Source organism: Sinohyriopsis cumingii, chromosome 16 (assembly GCF_028554795.1).
Source record: "Sinohyriopsis cumingii isolate HCF-2022 chromosome 16, ASM2855479v2, whole genome shotgun sequence".
Lineage (NCBI taxonomy): Eukaryota > Metazoa > Mollusca > Bivalvia > Unionida > Unionidae > Sinohyriopsis > Sinohyriopsis cumingii.
This window is the reverse complement of record NC_142976.1, coordinates 42,523,260-42,547,032: the sequence shown is the minus strand read 5'-3', so window position 1 is coordinate 42,547,032 and position 23,773 is coordinate 42,523,260. Positions and strand designations below refer to the sequence as shown.

The 23,773-nt window shown below is 35.2% G+C and overlaps 1 protein-coding gene across 6 annotated transcripts in view; it reads right to left on the bottom strand.

The window, feature by feature from the left end:
• Positions 1–23,773, bottom strand: part of LOC149780310 (5'-nucleotidase-like) — an 83,650-nt gene that overhangs the window by 21,813 nt on the left and 38,064 nt on the right. For all 6 annotated transcript variants that reach the window (XM_089937147.1, XM_089937148.1, XM_089937151.1 and 3 more), the window contains 6 exons: positions 21,497–21,665; positions 16,941–17,036; positions 15,696–15,863; positions 10,649–10,821; positions 9,277–9,354; positions 3,862–3,986 (listed from right to left, as the gene is read on the bottom strand). In XM_089937147.1, the coding sequence (XP_089793273.1) occupies positions 3,862–3,986; positions 9,277–9,354; positions 10,649–10,821; positions 15,696–15,863; positions 16,941–17,036; positions 21,497–21,665 (809 nt within the window). The remainder of the gene's footprint in view (positions 1–3,861; positions 3,987–9,276; positions 9,355–10,648; positions 10,822–15,695; positions 15,864–16,940; positions 17,037–21,496; positions 21,666–23,773) is intronic.

The following is a 23,773-nucleotide window of genomic DNA, read 5'->3' as shown; positions in this document are numbered from 1 at the left end:
CTAAAATCTGGTTTCCATCATGTACATGAACACTTCCTTTTCAACTTAGCTTATTTTTCAAAGAATTCAGCTCATTAAAAAGCCAGCTAGTGTTAATCTTATTATTACTGAACTATGAAGAATAAAAGCAAGTAAGTATTTACCATATTACTTCAATATGTTCTGTGTAAAATTTTCCCTCAAAGAAAATAAAAGATTCTCATATGAATTTATAATCAATTAATCTCAGTAATTGCTAATCATCAGTGTTAATCTCACTAATAAAGGTCATTACATTTATGGGGCAATGATACCTAAAACGCCCACCCACCCCCTGCCCAATCAGAGAAACCAACACATGTATGTGGCTTTGTGGCATTATCAATAGTTCTGCTTTTCTTAAAAAAAGGAACCTGTTGTTCCTCAGCAATTATTCTTGTTGTAGTTGTTCAAACAAAATAGGAGTCAAAGCATTAACTGGTGTGTATTTACAATGGATAACTGGATACAGAAATGAGAAGCCTGAAGCCTCTGGCAGGTAAGTCCAGAGTTAAGCGAATGCAATTAAAGTCAAGTCAAACAAACAAATGTGCAGGTCTAAAAAAGCTTCTTAACTGAATTAATAAATTAATTAATTTGACTACCATTTTACAGGAAAACAATCATTCCTCATAAATACCTACTGAAACAAGTTTATGGACCAAACTGTCAGCAGTTATTGTCATTGTGACACACATGTAAAACAACCCCGAGCCCCTATCATCGTAACCCTTTTTATTTTCTGGCTTAAAATCATTTATATATATACAGAAAACTGTCCTTTTAGTATTAACACTGGGTGGAACAAAGCCATTTATGTTATAGGGGTGGAGAGACTGGTAATATAATCAAACATTCTACTCCATTTCTGTGAAGTAAAGTCACAGTTATAAAAACAAATGTCATTGAATACTGGGTTCATTTAATTTTTTTCCCCTGTACTTTAGAGAATGACTCAGGATTTTTTAAAGAACTTGCTCTGAACCCACACAGTTTAATGGTTTACTCCCAAACTGGTTTCTGGCAGTTTACATGTACACACCCATGTTGAAATTTTGTTGCAAGAGCATTACTAGGTCAATACCTTTGACCTTTTTCCAGTTGAAGTACATGTACTATTCAAGCCTAAATACATGTTTCTTTTTAGAAACTCTGTCTGAATTATGCATTTTACTGTTGGTCTAAAATCAGACAATTTTGACACGTCCTGACCATCAAATAGTAATGCAAAAAAAAAATATATACCCATTTCATAAATTTGTGTGAATGTATTAGAAGGAAATTAACTGGATTCAAATGGACCTAATAAATGTTCTTTATTATAGAAATTATGCTACTTGATGTACATTTTTTTATGGGATTACTATTAGGGATAAAAACAGATTTGGACCACTCCGGTGGCCTAGTGGTTAGAGGGTCCACCTCGGACACAGGATTTTGCAGGTTAAAACCCTGTCCAAGTCATACCAAAGACTTGTAAAAATGGTACCAGCAGCTGCCTTGCTTGGTGCTCAGCATTAAGAGGTTAGTGTTAGGACTGACTGGCCTGGCATCATAGCGATATGACTGAAGAATTGTTAAAGTTATGTTAAAAATACAAAATACACACACACACAAAGAGATCTGACCAGTGAGCACACATAGAAACTACTTCATTTATATAAAATATATATTAAACATGTAACAACTCTTTTAAGTACTTATTTAATATCGAACAAGATGGGAATGGGTTAATTTGGCCCAGAACCATTTCAGACTTGAGTCGATTCGGCCCTGAGTTGTTTTGGACCAGGTTGTTTCAGACAGAGTTGTTTTGTCCTACTATTCTTACGAGGTCAATTCGGCACGGAACTGTTTTCGCATGGTTGTTTCGGCCTCACTGTAATTCAGAGTTTAATACACCATAAAAGAAGAAATGACACAAATATTTTGTTGTTTATTCTCTCTATGTATTCCAACAAATTCTTAGAAGGAAAAACCTATATATTTATATATATTATTTTTATCTGATGTAAATATATTATTTCATTTTGTCCAAGCTGTGCCATTATGCGAGCAAAGGCCGAAACGCTTATACAAAATGGATTCATATTTAAACAAACAAATGAAGCTAAATATTAACATCAAATATTTATCAGAAAATTGTTTTATAACTCTTTCATAATTTGTGTCCTGTGGTTCTGAAGTTATTATTGGGTAAAAGTATTGTAGATAATGTCTTCATACATTTCATTGCAATACAATGAATTCAAAAATATTTTAAGTAGTTAAGATTAAGAGATGTGTTTGCTTATTCTCCACAATTCCCAGTTGAACGGTTATACAACATAAAACTGACAATGATGATCTTTACACATAATGAAATAAAATTTATATACACATATACTTTGATAAAGACAGCAATGTATTAAATATGCAGTCATACATACAATAAATTAAAGACAAGAACTATCAAAACTCAATGAAACGAATCCATTGAAAATAAAATAGTTCAGTATGTTGATTTTAGCAAAAGCAAACTTTATGAATATATTTAAAAGTGTACTTACCAGTGATGCATGTGCGATGTTGCCAAAAACCACACACATCACAAACAATTACACTGTTGTGGTCTAACATCCCAATTACAATGAATACACTGAAAATCTGCCATTATACAAACTGCTTTGTCTTATTTATTTTTAATAAGCTGTAGCAAACAAATCCAGAAGCAACTGAATCAGTGATCACAAGATCTTATCGTTTATTTAGGAAATACGAGTATCTGAACTGGGTCTTCTGAGAACTTTGATCTTAGTTTCTTGTTGACAGATCTGTGCTCATAAGTGTTAATCTCAATATTAATGATCCATGAACAATAAAGCTAGTGAGTCTTCCCTGTGTTTGTCTTCGATGCATTCTGTGTACCATAGGTGCACCAACAATAGCCAACATGTTTGTTCGTTAAACTGCATACACAAACATGCACCAAACTATGAGGTGGTTGATAAAAGATTCTCACCTGAATTTACAAATCAATTAATTTAAGTACAGTACTAATCCTCAAAGTCAATCACAAAACAACGTTATGGACAAACAATTTATAAACAAAACAAAAGCTGTAAACATGTGCACGTGGCTTGGCCGTGTTGTTTGACACACTCGGTTGACCAGTGAATAATGTCATCCATTCCTGAAAAATGACCCATTGTTGATTGACAATTATTCTTGCTGTAGTCTTTCAAACAGGTGTAAAACTGTTAACCTATAATAGCATTTTTCAATACAGAAGGCTGTAACAATCCAGTCCGAAATGACCCTGTATGAACAGAAGGCCAAAAACGACCAAGTCCGAAACGATTCAGGGCTCGATCTACCTGGAAGCAAACATGCTGATATTTAATATGCATTGATTTAAGATGGTAACTGTGCCATGGAAGCACTATTTCTAAGCATGCTTTTATTACCCCAGGTGCATTTTTATTGGTGCATTTTCAGCTAACTGACTTGGATGATTACAGTATGGTTCAGTACATAAACTGGTCTCGCTTTATGGACCTGAACTATCATGTTATGGCAGGGTCACACAGTAGTTGGCAATGTGGAATTAAGTTCAATATGTTGTGAAATTGAGCCTTTGAAGTAGTAATGGCTTAAAAGGTCCAAATGTGGTGCTTTACCTTGATGGCTCCAGAAAACCAAGTTGTAATTAATCGACATCCTGTGATGGGAAATTCTTCTTTCTCTTAATCCATTCGGGAACCACAGACTGGCTTTGGAAACCTTTATTCCTACCCTGTGCATTAGAATATTACATATTATTTTCATCCTGCACATCCTTCATTCATACATTCATCTACCTACCTAACCAGGCTTACAAGACTCTGCCTGTGTCCTGATCGGCAAGGTTTCACTCCCTGGCACATCTGAACAGATTCAAAGTGATTCCTGACAGCTGTGCTTATAGTAGGGCATTGCTCTGATGTCACCTACAATGAACAACACTGAAAGATTGTAAATTACACATCACAATCCTGATACTTTAGTAGGGGATATTGTGCTATGATCAGTATGTCCATTGGTCCTTTACTACATCTCCTTCTAAACCATTTTGGCAAAACCATCTCCAAGATGGAAGCCATCCTTGGCATTAACCCCTGGGATTTGTGAATTTGGGTTAAAAGAACGATGCATATAAATTTCAATTACAAAGATATTTTTGAATATATTAGGATCAACCTTTTATTTGCAGTTGTAGCTGGAAGAAATAATACTTGTGACACATTTTACATTAAAACCCTTGAGTCACTGTTTGGGGGTGGGAGTTCATACAGGGTGATGTATTGCTGTGGGGGTTATTACAGTGCAATGGGATGAGTTTTAGTGTAGTGTCAGGTAGAGGGTGATGGGACAAGTAGGTGGGGTTGAGTTGAGGGTGATAGGGATGAGTACTGGGGTGGAGGTGAAGGGAAGAGTATGCAATAGAAAGCATGAGGATTTGTGACGACAAACTATTACAGTTTGCTCTAGTTAATTTGATATTAATTTATGACAAGTTCTGACAACATATACAATGTATGCTTTACAGTGCTAAAACAAGTGCTTACTGATCTAAATGAACAAGGGAACCTGAAGGAAACAACCACCTTAAATAAGCAAGAACCTGGCCTTACCTATACTGAATCAGTTCATGTGCTGCTGATGTATAAAGTGAGTACACTACCGTTGCACCATCTCTTATACATTATATTTTGATTCTGTGGTTTTCAGCCATGTGTTTCTTAACCAAGAAACAGTTTCATCCTGCCTTTTGCACTCACTGAAGCATATCAACAGTGACCACTCAAAGTATGAAAATTAAATTTCTTTTGTTTGATGAGCAAGGCATGGCACATATAGATATATTATTTGAACTGATAGCCGCAGGAAGCTTCTTTTCATTTCCTAACCATCAAAGGTCTCTCTTAAAAGCTGACTGTTTTTTGATCTCAGTGAGTATGAGCAACTGATTAATCCATTATTTGTTTGAAGGTTGAACCCCTATTTTCATGCCTAATTACACCATCTGGCCTAACAAAGTCAGTCCTGTGTTTCCCAATCATAGGTAAACTTTGGATGTGAATTAAAGGAAATGCTAAATATTGATCAAAATTTTAACACATGTGATGATGATCAGTTCTGATACAATGTAAATGAGGGATTAGAGTGAGGATACAGTAATCTTGTATGGAACTTTTTATTTTATAGTTATATTTTGCTTTTGCTAAATAGCAACACTAAATACATATATCTTGATAGGATACTACTACTGCTAATAATAATACATGCAAAATAATAATAATGATACCACTAATACTAATTCTGATAATTCTATTCAGTGCATAGTACATGCATTTGTGATGAACCAAGTCAAGAGGTGAACCTGCCTTCAAGGGTCATCTGTCTACAAAACCCATTTTGACCTTTTCCCATGTGTGGCTGCTGTACACAGGTTTGGCTGTATTTTCATAACATGAGCGGTTTGGTTTTTGATCTTTTATGGCACACACAACACAAGTGCGATATTTCTTACTAAGGCAGATGGAGCAAAGTGCTTAGTCAAGGACAAATCAGCGTTGCAAACCTACAATGACCTGGAAGGCAGCCTGTCATGTTGCAACTATAGGTCTCACCAGGTCAAACTGAGTTGTTTGGGAAGAAAGATCTCAGATGTAAAAGCTAGAGAAAGTCATCTCTGTCCTCAATTACATGGCTTGTATAAAAACGGCTAAGTAATAGCTGCAATTATATGCTGATCTTGTTGCGACTGCCCATACCTCATGAGCCAAAATATGCAATAAATTCATTTAGGTCTGTGTTAATTCACCATATGCAGAGTGAATAACCCACTGTATCTAGGATGTCAGAGTTTGAGATATTGAGCTCTCCTTCTTTAATAGAAAAAATAAAGAGCTCTCCCTCTTTGTACTGGCTAATTTATTTCAGGTGCAACTTTAAAGCCCTAAATTAGTTCCTGAACAAGATCCTGAAGCAAAGGGTCCATGAAGGAATGAGATTTCACAACAAAGGACTGATTGTCCATGCGCTTGGTTTTAGAAATAAAAGTAGGGGCTATTATGAGTGAAACTGAATCTCACAATGAAACTGTAAATTGTTTGGAATGACTGACAAGGCATGTAATGACTAGGAAGTGGGTTTAAAAAACAGAGATGATGATATAAATAGAAATTCAAAGAATGCCTTATTCAAATGTATCAGAATCTATAGTAGATTCCATTATGGGCATCGGACCAGAGCCTTCAGTCATAACAGGACTAAGTTTGCCAGAAGGTCAGCAAGGTCTTTGTTTTGTCCCATGATTATGAAATGTGTCTGAGGTTGCAGAACAGTAACCTTTTATAGTAACAGGTACTAACTTCTTCAACTGAAAAAGCCAGGAGAAAGCTAGCTATCTGGAGTATCAATGTATCAAGCAATTGAGGTATTTATCCTCATACCACTGTAACAAAATCCTCCACTTTTCCTTCTTGCATAAGCAATTTTGTCAACCACTTGTTCAGAGAAATGCTTGCTCCTGAGGGCTTGTTTGATATAGTTGAGACATGCAGGTTCAACAGGTCTGGGTTCAGATGAAACACTCACAGATGCTGTTGTTTTTTTAAGCAGGTTTTGGAAAAATCATGATTTTTCTTGGAATTTTTTTTGTCAAATTTAATTAGTTGTTTATGCATGATTTTTTCCATTTGAAGGAAGCAATCAGAATAGCACAGCACTCTGTTTCCCTCAATCTGTGCACAAAATCTGGGATCAGAGGGTTTGGATGGTATGCATATGCATCAGGACCATTCCAGTCTAAGGAAGAACATTGACTGCCAAGGCTTTTGAATCTGGGATTGGTAAGACAAATGCTGGGAGCTTTGCATTTCACCTAGTTGCCAATATATCCACAAGCGGTGAGTCCATGTTGGCACAGATTTGACTGATTACCATTGGATGCTTCACTCATTAGCTTGGATTAGCTGACACCATCAGGCTAAGTCCACCAATATAATGAGACTGCCCAGAACATGACAGGTTTTTAATGTAGACTTGTAGCTGATGACACCACCCAAGAAAAAAATCAACTCCAGAAAGTAAAGGTCTGCCTTCTGAGGTCATTCACCACAATGGAGATGTTGGAAAGCATGAAGACACCCTTTCAGACAGTGTCTCCTGGCATGAATGATTACATTGACTTGGGTGTCAATAAGTAATGGTCAAAGTCATCATGGATGAAAAATCTTCAGTTCTCAACTATTTACTTTCATGAAAAAAGTTGCAAAGTCTATTGATTCTTAAGTCAAAAGTCAAATGTCAAGGTCTGTGACAGAAAGAAGAAAAACATGTTTTTGCAAAGCATCTTTAGTTGTATACTATGTGACTTAAGCAAAGTTTGTTCAGAGTTTGCATGTAAGGTGAGAAACCGGTTTTGTGATCTTCATGTTATAAGGTCAAAAGGTCATTCAGGTTATTGTGGTTCAAAGAAAAACATGTCAACTTTTGTTTTAGAGTAAGTTCCTCGATGAAACATTGTTGATGGTTACTTGCAGTAAGAAAGAAACCGAGCCATTTTGGGATCAAAAGGTCAGACATCAAGTTCATGGTACATCAAGTTTAATTAAAAACTGACATACCCTGACCAAAAGTCCAAGTCATAGGTCCTTAATCTCCAGAGTTGACAATGCCCTACATGTGCATATATGGAGGACTATTTAACATTGGGTGGGAATATCTTATACTGCTCCCATTATTCTTGTCAACATGTGGTAAAGGCATCATAGTGGCTCAGTGCTTGGCATGCCAAATTTGCTAGTGAAAGGCTGTTGGTTCAGATCCTACCATCATATCAGATTGGGTTGGCTGCCATGGTGTCAGTCAACATGGTACTTTACTTCAACAACTTTAGTATTAAATAACCAACCTCTGTTGCTGACGCATAAAACAGCTCACCAACTTAACCAAGATTTAGTAATTACAGACAGGCAAACCATGATGACCGTCTCAGTAAGGCAGTTGATTTTATTCCATAAGTTTGACCAGTTTTCAGTAAGGTGTAACAAAATATAAACTGCTATTGTTGTTGTTGTTGTAGAGTTTAATGTCATTTTTCAGCACAAGATAGGCTATACATGATGGCCAGTATAAATGGTGGAGGAAGAACCCAGGAAAACCCCAGAAAGAACCATCAACCCACGAGAAGCTACTGGCAAGCTTTCTCATATACCCACGTTGGCTGAATCCGAGACTCGAACCCACGCAGACAGAGGTGAGATGGCAGTGACCACTTGGCCACTTTGGGCCCCTAAACTGCTATTGTAAAACTGGAAAACATCTTTAAAAGTTCAGTATTTGAAACAGGCAGCGATGGTAAACATTATATTCAACTGAAAAGTTTGTAAAGTACATATAGACTCTATTTACCACTAGTACAGTTGCACAAACTTCAGTTCCAAACCTTATGCAGCTCTATGGCTTGTTGCTATTTCTCAACTTGATGTAAATCTTGAGATTTTTTTCGTCATATCTCCCACCATGAGACATATTCAAACTGACACATGATGATCCAATAAATGTAATTGTGTCCCTTCCAGCTTTTATTTGCAAGAATCTGAATATTCCTTTTTTATTTTTCTGTACTGATTATTAATACTTTTTAAGAGGCTTAATTTCCGTTTCTTCTCAAACATGCACTGCATGCTGGATGCCATTTATAAAAATTCTATAATCAACAGTCTGATCATACAGATGCTTCACAAGAAAAAATATGTGCAGTTTAAAGTGTCTCAGGTACTACTGTAAAGTTAGTCTGGTTCCCTGACTAATTCCACTAATTCTAGTATGAAACCAGGATCCAAATTAAATTCAGATGAACCAATTATCAAGATTTTTCGGCAACAATCATTTCCCCATAGTTTTTGCTTTTATTTTGTAAGTCTGTATTTTAAGAGTAACTTTCATAAAACTTACAGCAAAATTGTAAGGTTTGGCAGGTCTGTAATTACCCTCAGTAGTGAGGTAGGATAACTGGCAATAAATCTAAACATAATGTAAACTCACGTCTTTCTTTGTTGTCGTTTACTTACCAAAATAGTGAGGTAGGACAAATAGCAATAAATCTAAACATAATGTAAACTCATGTCTTTCTTTGTTGTCGTTTACTTACCAAAATTGTGAGGTAGGACAAATGGCAATAAATCTAAATGTACTGTAAACTCATGTCTTTCTTTGTTGTTTACTTACCAAAATTTCACAATCTTTGAAGGCATCATAACCATCTTTTCCTGAAGCAATGTATTCCTTTGTGCATAACCTATATTCCTAAAACAAAAAGACAAAATAGTAAAAACCCGTCATGAATGTATTGTTTTCCCATGAGAAAACCTTGGGGTAAGAAAAACATAAACATTAAAAAGGCACACAAAAAGAGAAAATGAATATAGGTAGGTTTCATTTTTGTTAATATTATTCTGTTGTTTTTTTTTTTGCTTGCTGTTTACCAAAGAGATGGCACATAGTAAGTTTATGGAGTATATAGTTAAGTTTATGCATATATTACTGTCACAAAGATGAAGATAATATTTAGATTATAAAGCTTACAGGAATTGAACCAGAGATCATTTTGTAGTATCCACAAGTAAATTAGTCATTAAACACACTCAAGCATTGTTCCAAAAAGAGACAAATCAAACTGTAAAGTCAAATTATATGTAGTACCTAGAGCTGACTTGTCTTGTAATCTAAACTTCATTTTTAGTTTGACAGGTTACCATCATTACTCTGTTCAGGAGATGATCTGATTACAAAGAAAACACTCAAGAAGGAAACCATCCTAAGTATCATTTTTGTCATGTACTAATCCTCATGAAGCATAATACATAATATGACCAGATTCTTTCACTAGTTTCACTTAAAAGCTAACATGTCTACCCGTCACCCCCAACTGTTATGCAAAATGTTCCATCGACTTACCTTTTGCTCTCTCTGAAATGGTGTTGAGACAGTTTAGGGTACAAAAAGGCAAACCGGAGAAATGACAGATGCAATGAGACATAAACTGACCTCAAGACAGCTGCCAAAGTGCAGATATCATTAAAACTTGTATTTGCTGAACAAGTCATTACTTGATTAGCTGATCTGCTTTACAGGCAGTCCTTATATAGGTTTATATCATGGAAGACTATTTCATATGGATAAATTATGTTAAACTGGTGAGTTCCGGGACAGTTTGTTATTCAAATTTATGTGATGAGATTTAACTCTACAGACATGCAGAAAAAATTTCTTAGTAATTGTTTATATAAGTTCTGAAAAATCATTAGATTTTCAATCTTACCCTCCAAGATTTCCACAATGAACAGTCTCATAGCTTCCTTTCTAAAATAACTTGACCAAGTGCAGATAATCCTTAGTGTGTCAGTTTTTCTATTCTGAAATCTGATTGGTTGTATCAAATTTCCAGATTCTCAAGGAACTGCATTACAGTATACCATATCCTTAAATTTTATGTTTCTTTTTCCACCAGCCACTGACACTTTTAAAACCTAACCTGATTTTTCCAGTAGTAATGCAATTCATGTCTGCTTTTTGGGAGGCCTCTAGGTTTGCAACATACCCTGTTTAACTGAAGATATTCATCTTGAATCTTGACCAGTTCCTTCTCCACTCGCTGCCCACGAGGTTTGCTAGGGTCAAACCCAAACTCGATCCCTGCAACCTGAGGAAACCTTCCTTCCAGCGAAGGATACTGGGAAACTCCATTCTCAAGGGCTTTTAATATGCCTGCACCTAAAATAAGGATACCATAACATACAATAATGTCTGTTAAAAATCAGCAACACAAATTTTGTATAGAGCAAAACTAGTGATTGCAGCTTCATAGAATGATTTTAATTGCAACACCCAATTTTATTTCTGACCTGGAATATGAGTCCATCTTTGCAAAATCATCCACCTGAAAAATCTGTCAGTCTTTTGTATATTGATCTGAGGATGCAAATAATGGATTTACTGTCACAACCTGAGTTTTATAAGGAAAATATCAACATGGCAGTTAAAATAAATTTCAATATTTGTAAGAGTAAAACCATCTTAATGTCCTCAAATTCAAAACACAAGCTGGTTGATCTATAAAGCCTACTGAGATGAAGACCTCTGAAGGTATATGAATAATACTGTCTACAATCACATGAAAAATTTTTAAGATCTTTTCTACAAATAATTCTCTTTACCAGTTAACAAAATTTAAATACATTTTCTGACAGAAAGCATTATAATAAGTTCAAAATATCTGAGAAAATTGTGTCTAGATATCGTGAAACGTTTATCCACTGCACTACATCAAAAAGCTAGAGAGTAATAGCAATTTTGCCCACATCAAAGTTTGTGACAGTTTCTTGCAGACTTTAATATCATTGATATTGATGCTTAACCAATCAAAATCAACATAACATTTTGCCCCTGTTTTAATAACAACCCATATCTACAGTAACATTTTGAAAAGGAAAATAAATAAAAATTAAGCTGAGCCCAAAATAATACCATACAGTAAACACTTGGACAAATGCTGTTTAAGACAACAAATGGAATACAACATTTTCTGACTATGTGAATATGTATGTCAGAACTATAATTTTCTGAATGGCTTATATTGTCAAGTCTGGTCAATTACATTAAAAATGTCTATTTTCATTTTGGTGGCTATCTTCATTTAAACCCAGCTGCTTTTGCTAAAACTCTATCTGTACTTGAAGCTTCCAAAAGGTGTAAATGACACTGGGATATCTTTTAAAAGCAAACTAGATTTGTTTTAAAATGCATGTCTTCACAAAAGAGAACAGATCATGTTTACAATGACCAAAATCTGGTCATCCATATAATACATCTAAACATGCTCACAAGTAGTTTTACAAGTAAAACAAAAACAATGCAGAAAGAATGTAAACATAACCCAAATGGAATGCAGAATGAATGCAAACAAAATGATTAATGCATCTGAAAGGGAATGTATTTCAGATATGGATTTTGATAATCATTCTGCTAAAATTCCTTTTTAATAAGATATGAAAAGCTACACTTCTCTCCCTTTAGCATTCCCCCAAAACAGAAAACCCAACTTCAGTAAATGTATTTCCGTTTTGTTCCAAACATATGAAAACAAGGAAACAGCGGAAGTGATGCATGCAAAATCTGAATGGAATGCAAATAGAATGCAAACAATACATATGAAATGCTGATTTGGTAAAATTACCCATTTTAGGATCTGTACATTAGTCAAGGTAAAATAGCTTCTGCACAATCAAACTAAGAAGGTTTACACTACTTCATCACAACATATGATCTCGGGATCATATCATCCATATGTGAATAGGAACATGACTACTGAATTTTATTTGCCTTGGAAGATTGTCTGCCGCAATCACTTGATGCCTTTGGATATTAAATCCGGAACAAATTTCAGAATGTAGTGCAGAAACTCTGAAATGTTATAGTCTTATTAAAGCATGTATACACGATGGTAATATAAGGATCATACATAATTTATCTGGTATAAACATTTGCTGAATCCTGACAGGAATCTTTGAAGACTGAGAATGAAAAGCAAGTATTTCAACACAGCTGTGGGATTTGGCAAATGATGAAACCAGAAAAACCATGTATGATCACTTTTTCTTTTATATCACCCACAAAGACTTTATAATTTTCAAATTAAATATGAAGATTCCCCAGAGGAGGTGCCAGTCCCAGTATGTTGCCTCTACTTAATCCTTTTCTGGCGTGCTGTGCACATTCCAGATGAGCAATTGTAAATATATTCCCTGTGCTTTTTAATACAAAACTTCCAGGTCTTTCCAGGTTTTATTCTGGGTGAAATTGGCTTTTCAAGGACTGCTTATGACCCTAATCGTTCAGAATACATGCATTTTTTCAAAAAATCACAAGTAAATTTGTCATGTGACCATGCACCAAAACACAGGATGTATTACTAGAAACAAGTATAAATACTGAAATTCATATAAATTACTAATTCATGTAACTCATTTTAATTTACAGAATAAAAATGTAAAATTTACTCTGCTTAATTGTATATGCTGGCATTTAGAAATACTTTTAGGTTGTTCAAAATTTGGAGAAAAGCCTTAAGAATTTTATATCTTGAGATTACAGAAAGGACTGATTTTTCTAAATTAAATTCAACTTACGCCTAGTTCATGCCCTAATATCTACTTTCAATATAATCTGACTACTGTGTATTTAATACAGTCATTGTTTAGGACATCAAGAGATGGGATTCTGCATTTAAAATTGACCCAGTAGCAGCAGATTTTTAAGTGAAGGGATAATTCTGCTATATTATTGAGGCTGCCTGAGGACTACAAACTTTTATTTTAAATATCCTAAAGTGACTGTCAGTAAATCTTGCTTGCCAGAAGTGTTCATTCTATTCAGCTTGGCAATGCTTCTAAGTGCATTTAATCATAATAAGCAGGAATCCAATATTTGGGTGAAATTGTTCTTGTTGTTGTTGTTCTAGGGTTTAACGCCATTTTTCAGCACAAGATAGGCTATACATGGTGGTCAGTATAACTGGTGGAGGAAGAACCCTGGAAAACCCAGGGAAGAACCACTGACCCACGAGAAGCTACTGGCAGGCTTTTCCACGTACCCATGCTAGCCGAGCCTTGGACTTGAACCCACGCAGACAGAGGTGAGGTGGCAGTGATCCGGAATGGTGAGTGCTTTAGACCACTCGGTCACTCGGGGCCCCATCTGGGTGAAATTACCCATCTAAAGCCAAAATAGGGTAAAGATGTGGTCGTATAAAGTTCATAATTATAGTCACATGAAACTACTGTTACTGAATATTTTCATGTCAGATGGTTAAAATGCTGATGAAATTCTATTGTAAGTTTATACAAATTGTAACATATTGCATATGTTGCTTCACTATAGCTGTTATATAACAAAATGGCAATGTTGGAAATAAGTACAGTTGAAAATCTGCAAATGTTTCCATAACAGGTTCTTTCTTATCTGCACGATAAAATATTGGGTATTATCATTATTTCTTATTAGTAATGAACCTGGATACATCCACTGGGTATTAATTTACTTCAGCTTGGGCTCCCCAAATTCATTTCATTTCTTTTTTAGGGATCACGTGTGCATTTTTAGCAGGAATTTCACAGAAAGCAATGTAATTTCTGATATGTATAATCATCACATCAGCAAGAAAACTGACAACAGAACATAATAGTTTTTCCACCTGCTTCCTTACAGTTAAAATTCACAAAAAAATATTGGGTATTATTATTATTTCTTATTAGTAATGAACCTGGATACATCCACTGTATATTAATTTACTTCAGCTTGGGCTACACAAATTCAACATTTCATTTCTTTTTTAGGGATCATGTGTGCATTTTTAGCAGGAATTTCACAGAAAGAAATGTAATTTCTGATATGTATAATCATCAAATCAGCAAGAAAACTGACAACAGAACATAACAGTTTTTCCACCTGCTTCCTTACAGTTAAAATTCACAAAAAGTTGCTGTTTTACTTTGATTATTAATGCAGACAGACAATTTGGAGCAAACAATGTGGGGAAAATGTCTTCAGATCAATATAAGGCAAAGTGAACTGTACTTTTGGGGACCATTTAGGTGAAATGAGTGACAATAAAGTGACTGTTTCATCTGAATCACATCCTAGTGTGGACCCTGCAAGTATTCAGAATCTCCAATATATGTGCATTGTCATAAAGCTGACAAGAAGACAGCTACTCCATTTTCACAGCAATGGTTAGGTATGTGTTCCTTAGTTAATTGTAATTTCTTGTTAATAGCTGCTTTTATAGCTGACAATATATACTGGAAATAAATGATACACATATTTTGTGTTTTTAATTATTTAAATTCAACACAAAGCCTAATTTCCAGGTAGCATATGAACCCCGTATAAAATAAATGAGCATCCTGAAAAGAGCCAGCTTATAAGATATAAGTGGAAATAACCCGCTTTAGTGAATCATTCAGTATAATGTCTGTCATTTTGGAAAAATAAGCAACTACCAGGTTTCTGGCTCTTAATTATTTGAAATTACTCAGATTATGAAGCATATTTTTATTTATATGGAAATGAGAATACACACTACTTACTGTGAAGATGATTTAAAAATCCCCTTTGCATGTGTATATCTTCTACTAATCACTTCATCTCAGAGTCCCTATTTTCATAAGTTTTAAACATGTGAAATTTACCAAACTGATAATATTTTAAGCACAAAAAAAAAGCAATATGACCTCATATATAGTAGCAGGTATGAAATGTTCAATCACTAAATGTAGTTAAGCATGTGCATACATATATATGCATACAGTTTACAGGCATCTCAGCAAAATCCAAGCTATATAATGATTACATTTAGATATTGCCCCTTCTACTCCCAAAATTCAAAGATAAAACAATAATGGAAGGAGAAAAAAAAAACAAAGGGTAAAATTCTTAAATACAAAGTAAAATTTCTGATATATACTGCATTCTTTTAAAATGTCCAGAAGAGTGCATTAGACCTATTCTACATGTGTGAACTCAAAGGAGACACATGTAGTTTAACAATCAGCAGTAAATTAAATTAGTGCTGCAATCATATTACATACCTGACACACTGATAACACAGAGAGGGTCCACAAGGGGCAGAATTGTAAGAAGATCCCTGAGCCTGAATACTCCCTTTGGGTGAATTCTGTCAGAGCGAAAAGTGCCTGAATTCAATATGCAGCAGTCAGCTGGGCACGCTTCCAGAATGATATCAGTCACAAAATTTCCTATCAAAATACACACAAAACATACAATTAATTTGAATTTTAACACAGTGGATGAAAACACAACTGCCAATTTGCCACCAATGAAACTACAACTTATTCATCCAAAACTGATCTTAGCAGTAGCCAGATCTATAATGATTGAGATAGGATCTGTAATATTTCTGTTCACATATTTGGACTCAAAATGTATTTAAGTACGTCTTCATGCTGCTGTGTGTGTGTGTGTGTAATGACATACCAACATAATACTGGCCATGTGGTGCTAAATGAGACAAAAGTTCTAACAATATAAATATAAATAGTTGTAAAAGCAAAAAACTTTACAAAGATGAACCTTTCCAAATAGACATAACATATGTTATTACAAAGATAAAGATAAAATATAAAAAGTAAACACATTATATAAAATAATAAAAGTAACAAATAGAAAATTCTTAAAATATTGGGTAAGCAAAAATTACATAACATCAGTGGTGACAGTAAGGGCTAATCCATTTAAACATACATGGTACCCTGGGAAGGTACTTTTTTTGAAAATATAAGCTAGGATACTCAGATTACCAGAAGGGTTCATAAGAAAACAATAGAAAATTCTAAATACATCTATGGGTGGCTATCTTTATTAAAAGTGCCTTCCTTGGGTCCCATGTATATTTTACTGGAACAGTCATAACAGGATCATAGTGAATTGCTACTTTTAATATTACATCTGTAGCTCAATTATAATATTTCCCATATTACAGTGGTCCAAAAACAGGATAGCCCTATGCCAAGGGCCTGTCTAAATCTTAAATGGGCCACATCTCTGCAAGTCACTTACCTAATCAGGCCCAACTGGATTTTTAAAAAGAGAATGTATATATAAAACTCTTCAGGAGAAAAGAAGATTTTTACATGGAATACCTGCTTCTTCAATTGCTACTTGCCCTTGGCCTGCTTGAGACTTTCTTGATCTTTTATGCACTGATACTATTTATGGCTATTATATCAACTACCTTCGTATAATTATATGAATGAAAACCAAGTAGACTTCAATTCAAATTACCCAAAATACTCAGTTTCATGCACTCATCATACCTAAATTTGTTTCTTGGGTCCTTATGGATCTAAATCTGCCATCCATTTCCACTGCCATGGTTCCAAGTTCTTCATCCATTTTTAAGTCAATATCACCTAGAAATGTCAACATAAATGTTTAAAAAACCCTCATTAAACATCAGAAAAGTGAAAAAGACACAGAAGTTCTAATAAGGAGAACGCAAAAAATAGAATTCTGTGGAAGAAAGTCTGTATTTCATTTCTGAGAGGATTACTTTTGTGGTTTTGTGGGGGTTCAATGCCAATTTTAGTAAATGCAGACTGGTATTTTTGGTGGTGAAAGAACCTGGGAAGATCCCATGAATAACCACCAACACACAGGAAACTACTGGCAAGCTTTCTCACATACCGACACTAGTTGAGCTGAGAAACCTGAGTCATGCAGACAAAGGTGAGATGTAGGTGATCTATAAAGGCATGCACTTTCAACCACATTGCCACCTGGGGCCCTACTACAGTTTTGAGAATTAATGTTCAGGGAAGCAATTCTGCAAGAAACTTGGCATTCTAAATAAATCTAAATAAATCAATTAATCAAGCTATAGTTAAACTTGCTATAGCAATCACCTGCATGTAAGGACCACATGCATAATTAGGTTAATGTATGTTGTTGTTGTGGGGTTTAATGCCATTTTTCAGCACACGATAGGCTATACATGGCGGCCAGTATTAATGGTGGAGGAAGAACCCGGGAAAACCCCAGAAAGAACCACCAACCCAAGAGAAGCTACTGGCAAGCTTTCTCACATACCCACATTAGCCGAATCCGAGACTCGAACCCACGCAGATGGCAATGATCCGTAACGAAGAGCCACTCGGGGCCCCTCTAAAACATTTGCAGAAAAGCGTCGTTATAGGTGGTCAAGTGTATGAGATATTTCTGTATGACTACGCATACGTATGTCAATGTATGTATATGCATGTGTCTGTGTGTGTGTGTGTATACACACCACACACACACACATATCGCTCGCTCCGGTGGCCAAGTGGTTAGAGCAACCGCCTAAGATGCGGGAGGTTGAAAGTTTGATCATACCAAACACTTATAAAAATGGTACTAACAGCTGCCTCGCTTGGTGCTCAGCATTAAGAGGTTAGTGTTAGGACTGGTCGGCCCAGTGTCAGGATAATGTGACTGGGTGGGACATCATGCTTCATGTCTGCGGCAGTCCCAGTGTTAGACATCACTATAAACTGCCACACTGCAGACTTTGTAGCGATATGACTGAAAAATTATTAAAGCTACGTTAAAAATCCAAATCTCTCACACACACACACACACATATATAAACACACAAGATTTTCATGCTGAAATGAATACCAATTTTTCCTATTTGAAAACTGTGTGACTTTAAGACTTTGGACAGGAAAAAATAATAATTTTATTTTCCTGTCCCAAGATTTATATGCATTTAAAAGTTTTAACATTTTCAATGTTCCAACACTTATAGATGAAAAAGTCAGACAAAACTGACTAAATCGCCATACTGCACATAGCAGTGACCAGCTCTTGTTCATTTACTACATCACTCAATAAACTGTTATAAACTACAATGATTATGTTTATATTATTATTTTGAATGTGCATAATTTCCAATTTTTCCAACATGAAATAAAATAAACGTAAATAAAAACTTCAATAATTCACAAGGCACTTAAAGTTTACTGGGCAAGCGGTACTATATGTAGTGTACAGAACAGTATTTACACAGTGCAAATGTTATATCATAGTTTCTTCTCAAAAATACTAGATGCAGATTTTGCTTTGTTCATTGTTTATTCATGGTAAACCATATCTCATTCTTCCAAATCACACTTAAGAAAAGATGTCAACTGCTATTTTATTTATTTTGATCCATGTGCTCAAGAGTTAACATTTTTCAGAGACATAAGCGATCCAACAAAGTGATGTAAATAATATGAAATGATACACATATTTAATTATATAAGTTGCATAACCAGCATCAATGATACATTTCAGTTTGGTGTTTCGGCTTACCGTAACACAAATTCATAACTTTCAACACAGCATTCATTCCACATTTGATTTTGGACTGCTGGTTGTTTCAGTGTTTCCTTTTGTTTATAATTGGCAGATATGTCTTTTGTTTTCTGACAGGAGACCACGTAATTGTTTGAATCATGAAAATGGCTTTGAAAAAGCGAGATTTTTATCAGGCAGCAATGACATTAACTGTTTGTTATACAACATTAATCCACACAAATTAACTGTTGTAAAATCTAAAATGGGTTGAGCAGGGTGAGATGCTCAGCATAATAGCAGTACTTAATTATTTGGCCATTCAAAATTATACTGGACTGACTACACCATTGACTATCATTGTCAATCAATTAAGGTATGAACGGCTTGCTCAGCTGAGTAGCACAATTACCATTGCCAAGTAAATAGGTACTTATTTATGGTCACTTACATCAATGCAAACTATGCCTGAGTGTTTAAGGTACTACAATTATTTTCAAAGCGTTATTTCTAAACCTTCTTTACTGTATTTTGGAGGTATCATTTATGTTTTGCACAAATGTGCCTTGAATTCGAAAACAAGGGATGTACTTCATTTAGTACAAGTCAAAATCTTCAATGTACATGTGGTGACGCCATGATGTAAATATGCTAACTAAATGTGAGCACTGAACAAAATGCTATTCTTGTTCACTCTTGTCATACTGAGATCACATTATTAATGAGTTAGGTATTTACATTTTCAAGACAAAATAAAAACATAATTAACAGTACACTGATACAATATTCTAATGCAATAATACTTAGACAAACAATAGTAAACTGAAGACTGAAGGGATAGATTACTATTGCAAATGCTTACAGCAACATGATAATGCTCAACTCTAGTCATCAATCAGAAAAATTAAATAAATTTATGACTTTTCATAAATTAAATTAATTTATAACATTCCCATGTAATAATTCATGATGATAACAACAAAAGTCCCTTTTTAAAAAAATGTTGTTACGATCGAGAAAATACACTGATCAATTTGAAGAAAAAAATGTTGACGGTACCAAGACTTATATTAACGGTGGTGAATATTTAAATTCCAAATGAACGTTCCATGCATAATGTAATGTCTGTGGAACACTATAAGTCTTGGGACACACTAAATGATTCAAAAGTAATTTTTTTATGACCTGTAAATATTGGGACACAAAATTATAGCAATTTTTTTCATGTACTATGTCTATCAAATCTACATTTTTTCTTTTCTTTTTTTTGTCTGTCTTGGTATTTTTTTACCCACCCACTGACCAACACCCTATCAGCCAAGCCAGTGAAAACAGGATGAACTGTCATCTAAACCTAATTAAATTACACTTGAAAATTCTTGAGTAAATTTCTGTTTGGATTCTGACTAATAGTCCAATGAATGAAGATATTTGTTATTTTCCCTATCTTCAAACAAAGCATGACCAAAAACATCCCTTTAGTGATGAAGATGCACTATAGTTACAGTAGGATAGATAACTCTCATTTACTTACCTCTAAATACCTCTAAATATATGAACTATCTCACAAAATTATCATGAAAGTGATTTATGTAGCAATGACAATCACATCATTCTACAATTAATATAAATGGAGCATCAAAAATTGAGGACAATCCATGCACACAATCTATTTCTTATTTACTTCTTAGTTTTAACATTGAATTTAAATTTACACTGAATTAAAGCACTGCAAGTATCCACAGTACTCAAATTCTCTAGTAGTCAACTTGGCTGAAAGGCTTATTTACTTTGATAAATCCCTGTTCTATATGATGTTTTATCAACTTACAACAAGTTATCTTTCAAAAAGCACCTGAACAACAATGAAAAGAAAACGTCAAGTTGTGAGCATTTTGACCATTTAGAATTCTGATATTGTGATTACCCTGTGAGTGTGTGTTTCAATTTCAGGTGATTTAGCAGGTTTGATGTTGCCATCTTGTGAACTAATTAATGTTGAAGAGTTTACATTTTGCCGCATTTGTTTTTTCTGCAAAAATACATGTACAACCAAAGAGAGCTACTAAGTGTCTATGTCTGGTTTTAGGTGACACTAAGGACTGTTCTACATAAACATATATGGAACCCTGGGAGGGAAGTTTTCCAAAATGTATGCAATTCGCTGTAATTACTCAGTGAGTTCAAATGAAAACAGAATACAAAATACTAAATTGCATCTATCTGGGAATATACCACACCGAAAGTGCCTTCCCTGTGTCATTAGGTACTCACTAGGTAAACAAATGAGTACTGACTTTCTATTAGAATATTTACAGAAAAATATTTATTAGAATGTTTGCTTGTTTGTTTTGGCTATACACAGATTTGAACACATGAATAAATAAACTGATATATTTTTCTAGCTTTCTAACTACGTGTAAGAGGCTTTTATCATCTTAAATAAGACTTTTCTATCTACCCACCAACAAATACAAACATGGTCGATTTTCAACTGCTCAAATAAATGGTAAAAAAACATAACGGGGAGACAGTTCAACAATGATCGACTTGCCTCTGATGTGATTTACAGATTCTTTGACATCTGGATCCTCATCTATACTGGAATCAAGGTCCACTCTCTGTACATCTACTGTTGCCAAGCCAGAATGGTTCAGAGTGATGGAAATCTTACTCAGGTTACGGAAGTCTGTGCCACTTTTGATGATGTACTTCCCATTCACCTGTGAAATTTGGTAAAACAATGCTATTTTCTGTAGTAATTGAGATTTGAACTTTATACTTTACAGGAATGATGAAGTCATTATGTTTGAAAATTAGCTTCACACTGCATGAATGGCTATAGCAAAGCAAAACATTCATGCATTGTGTGTAATCAATTTGAAAACTTTAAGACATCATAAATCCTGTAAAATTATGAATTACAATAGTTACCCAATCTAATTAACATTAAGGATATAAGCCTGCTACCTCCCAAATCCAGCCCTACTAAAGGACAAAAATTCATCTTTTCTATCTTTATCGTAAAGATAAAGTTACCTTCTCCAGCCACCACTACATGTCACAGTTTTTAATCTGAGTGAGCTGAACTATCAACGTGGATGCTCACATAGTAGAGTGGATGGGAGGTTCATTCAGTAATGTGATTGGTTAATTATTCTAATACTACATAATTACTAGAAAATTTGCTGTCTCATTTTGAATACATTCCATGATAACATTAACATTAGGAGAAAAGGTAATAGGAGGAAGAATACTCAGTTTCCTATCTATACACTGGGTATCCTTCTGGGGAAGATAGAATTGACTCCCTGTGTGAATGATAACCTGATCTCCTACTTAAAGCAACACTGCCTATGGTCACGTGAACTGTGACTGTTCTATCAGGTTAGGATGATGATTTATTGAAATCTGTCAAAATTCACTGGTGAATCCAGTGAAGCTAAGAGGTTGTGTTGGTTAATTAAGTCTGATGGTCATGTAGGCCACAGGTACATGACCACCAGATTCAGGTTTTATAACTGCTGAGCTAAATCCCTGACATAAAAAAATTGAGAAGGTTGACTCTGCATGCCAGCCAACAGCTTCTATGATGTCTCAGATCAAAATGCTGTGTGTGAACATGAGGTTTGTTCAAGTTTCATCAGCTGAAATCCACTTGGGGCACGTCTGATCTTTAGAGCTCGCAGAGTATGCAGAGCCTATAACCCACTTAAGCCATGAAGATTGACTTGGGAAGTGATATCCTACTTTCCCACCTTCATGGGGAGAAAGTCCTTTGTGGATGCCATGATTGGTCTCTGTGCACTTTAAGCAGCGCTTGATGGCATGAGCAGGAACTTGCATGGTCACTGTTCTTATTTATAGGCAAGAGGAAGCATATAATGACTCTCTGATTGCTCACCAACAAAAATAGGCTCATGGCTACAAAGTCTGGTTGTGTCATGGGATCACCAAACTATCTGACCTGAACTGAACACAGTTTGGACTGACTGAAAGGGCAGGTAACTTGCTCACCCTGCATGTTGAAGCTAAAGCCATCAAGAAACAGCTGCAGTGAGTTGAAGGCCAACAGGTCAGATTTATCTGAAATGAGACAATTTAAGTCCCAGGACATATTCCATTTTGGAAACTGAATGAGAGACTGTGGTCTATTCAAATCAGAATTGGCTAGTTAGTTCGATAGATCTTTATCATGACCAGTATCTCTTCTGACGTGATGCCTGAATATGTCAGATATCACTGAGCAGTAGCCTTTGATGGTAAATGGTGTCAACTTTTCTTCTTGCAGTGCCAGAGAAAAAAGTCAGCTAGATGAAGGATCAAGTCAAGGTTATTTACTTGACACCAGTCCCTGAAAACACTTTCCCTCACTAGCCTTTAGAGTGGAGGTCTAAATTCTTTCTCTTGTAAGGATAACCTAAGACAAGAGCAAGGCATAAAGGAGAGGATGGTCAAGGCAGCTGTGCAACACCTCCAACCATGGTGCTTTGAGAAGGTTCAGTTTAGCCATAATCTTTCGTCGTAGTCTGTCACTAAATAAAGTAGAAGGCCTGTCAGAATTATCTTGCAATTCTGACTGCATATTTTCTGTATTATTTTCAGTATGTGTGTGTGTGTGTGTGGGGGGGGCCAACCCCAAATGACAGTGCACCCACAGCCCAAGCTTCTAAATCCAGAATCGCTGAGACAAAGGTTGGCCAAGACATTTAGTCTGGAATCTGTCTGATTTGTATGTTGATCTGTAGTTGGCAGACCCAATGAAAAGATTACCAAACCCACATGCTGTACAGGTCAGGTGATTTGGTGCCCCTCTCCCCTCTGCTTGAGA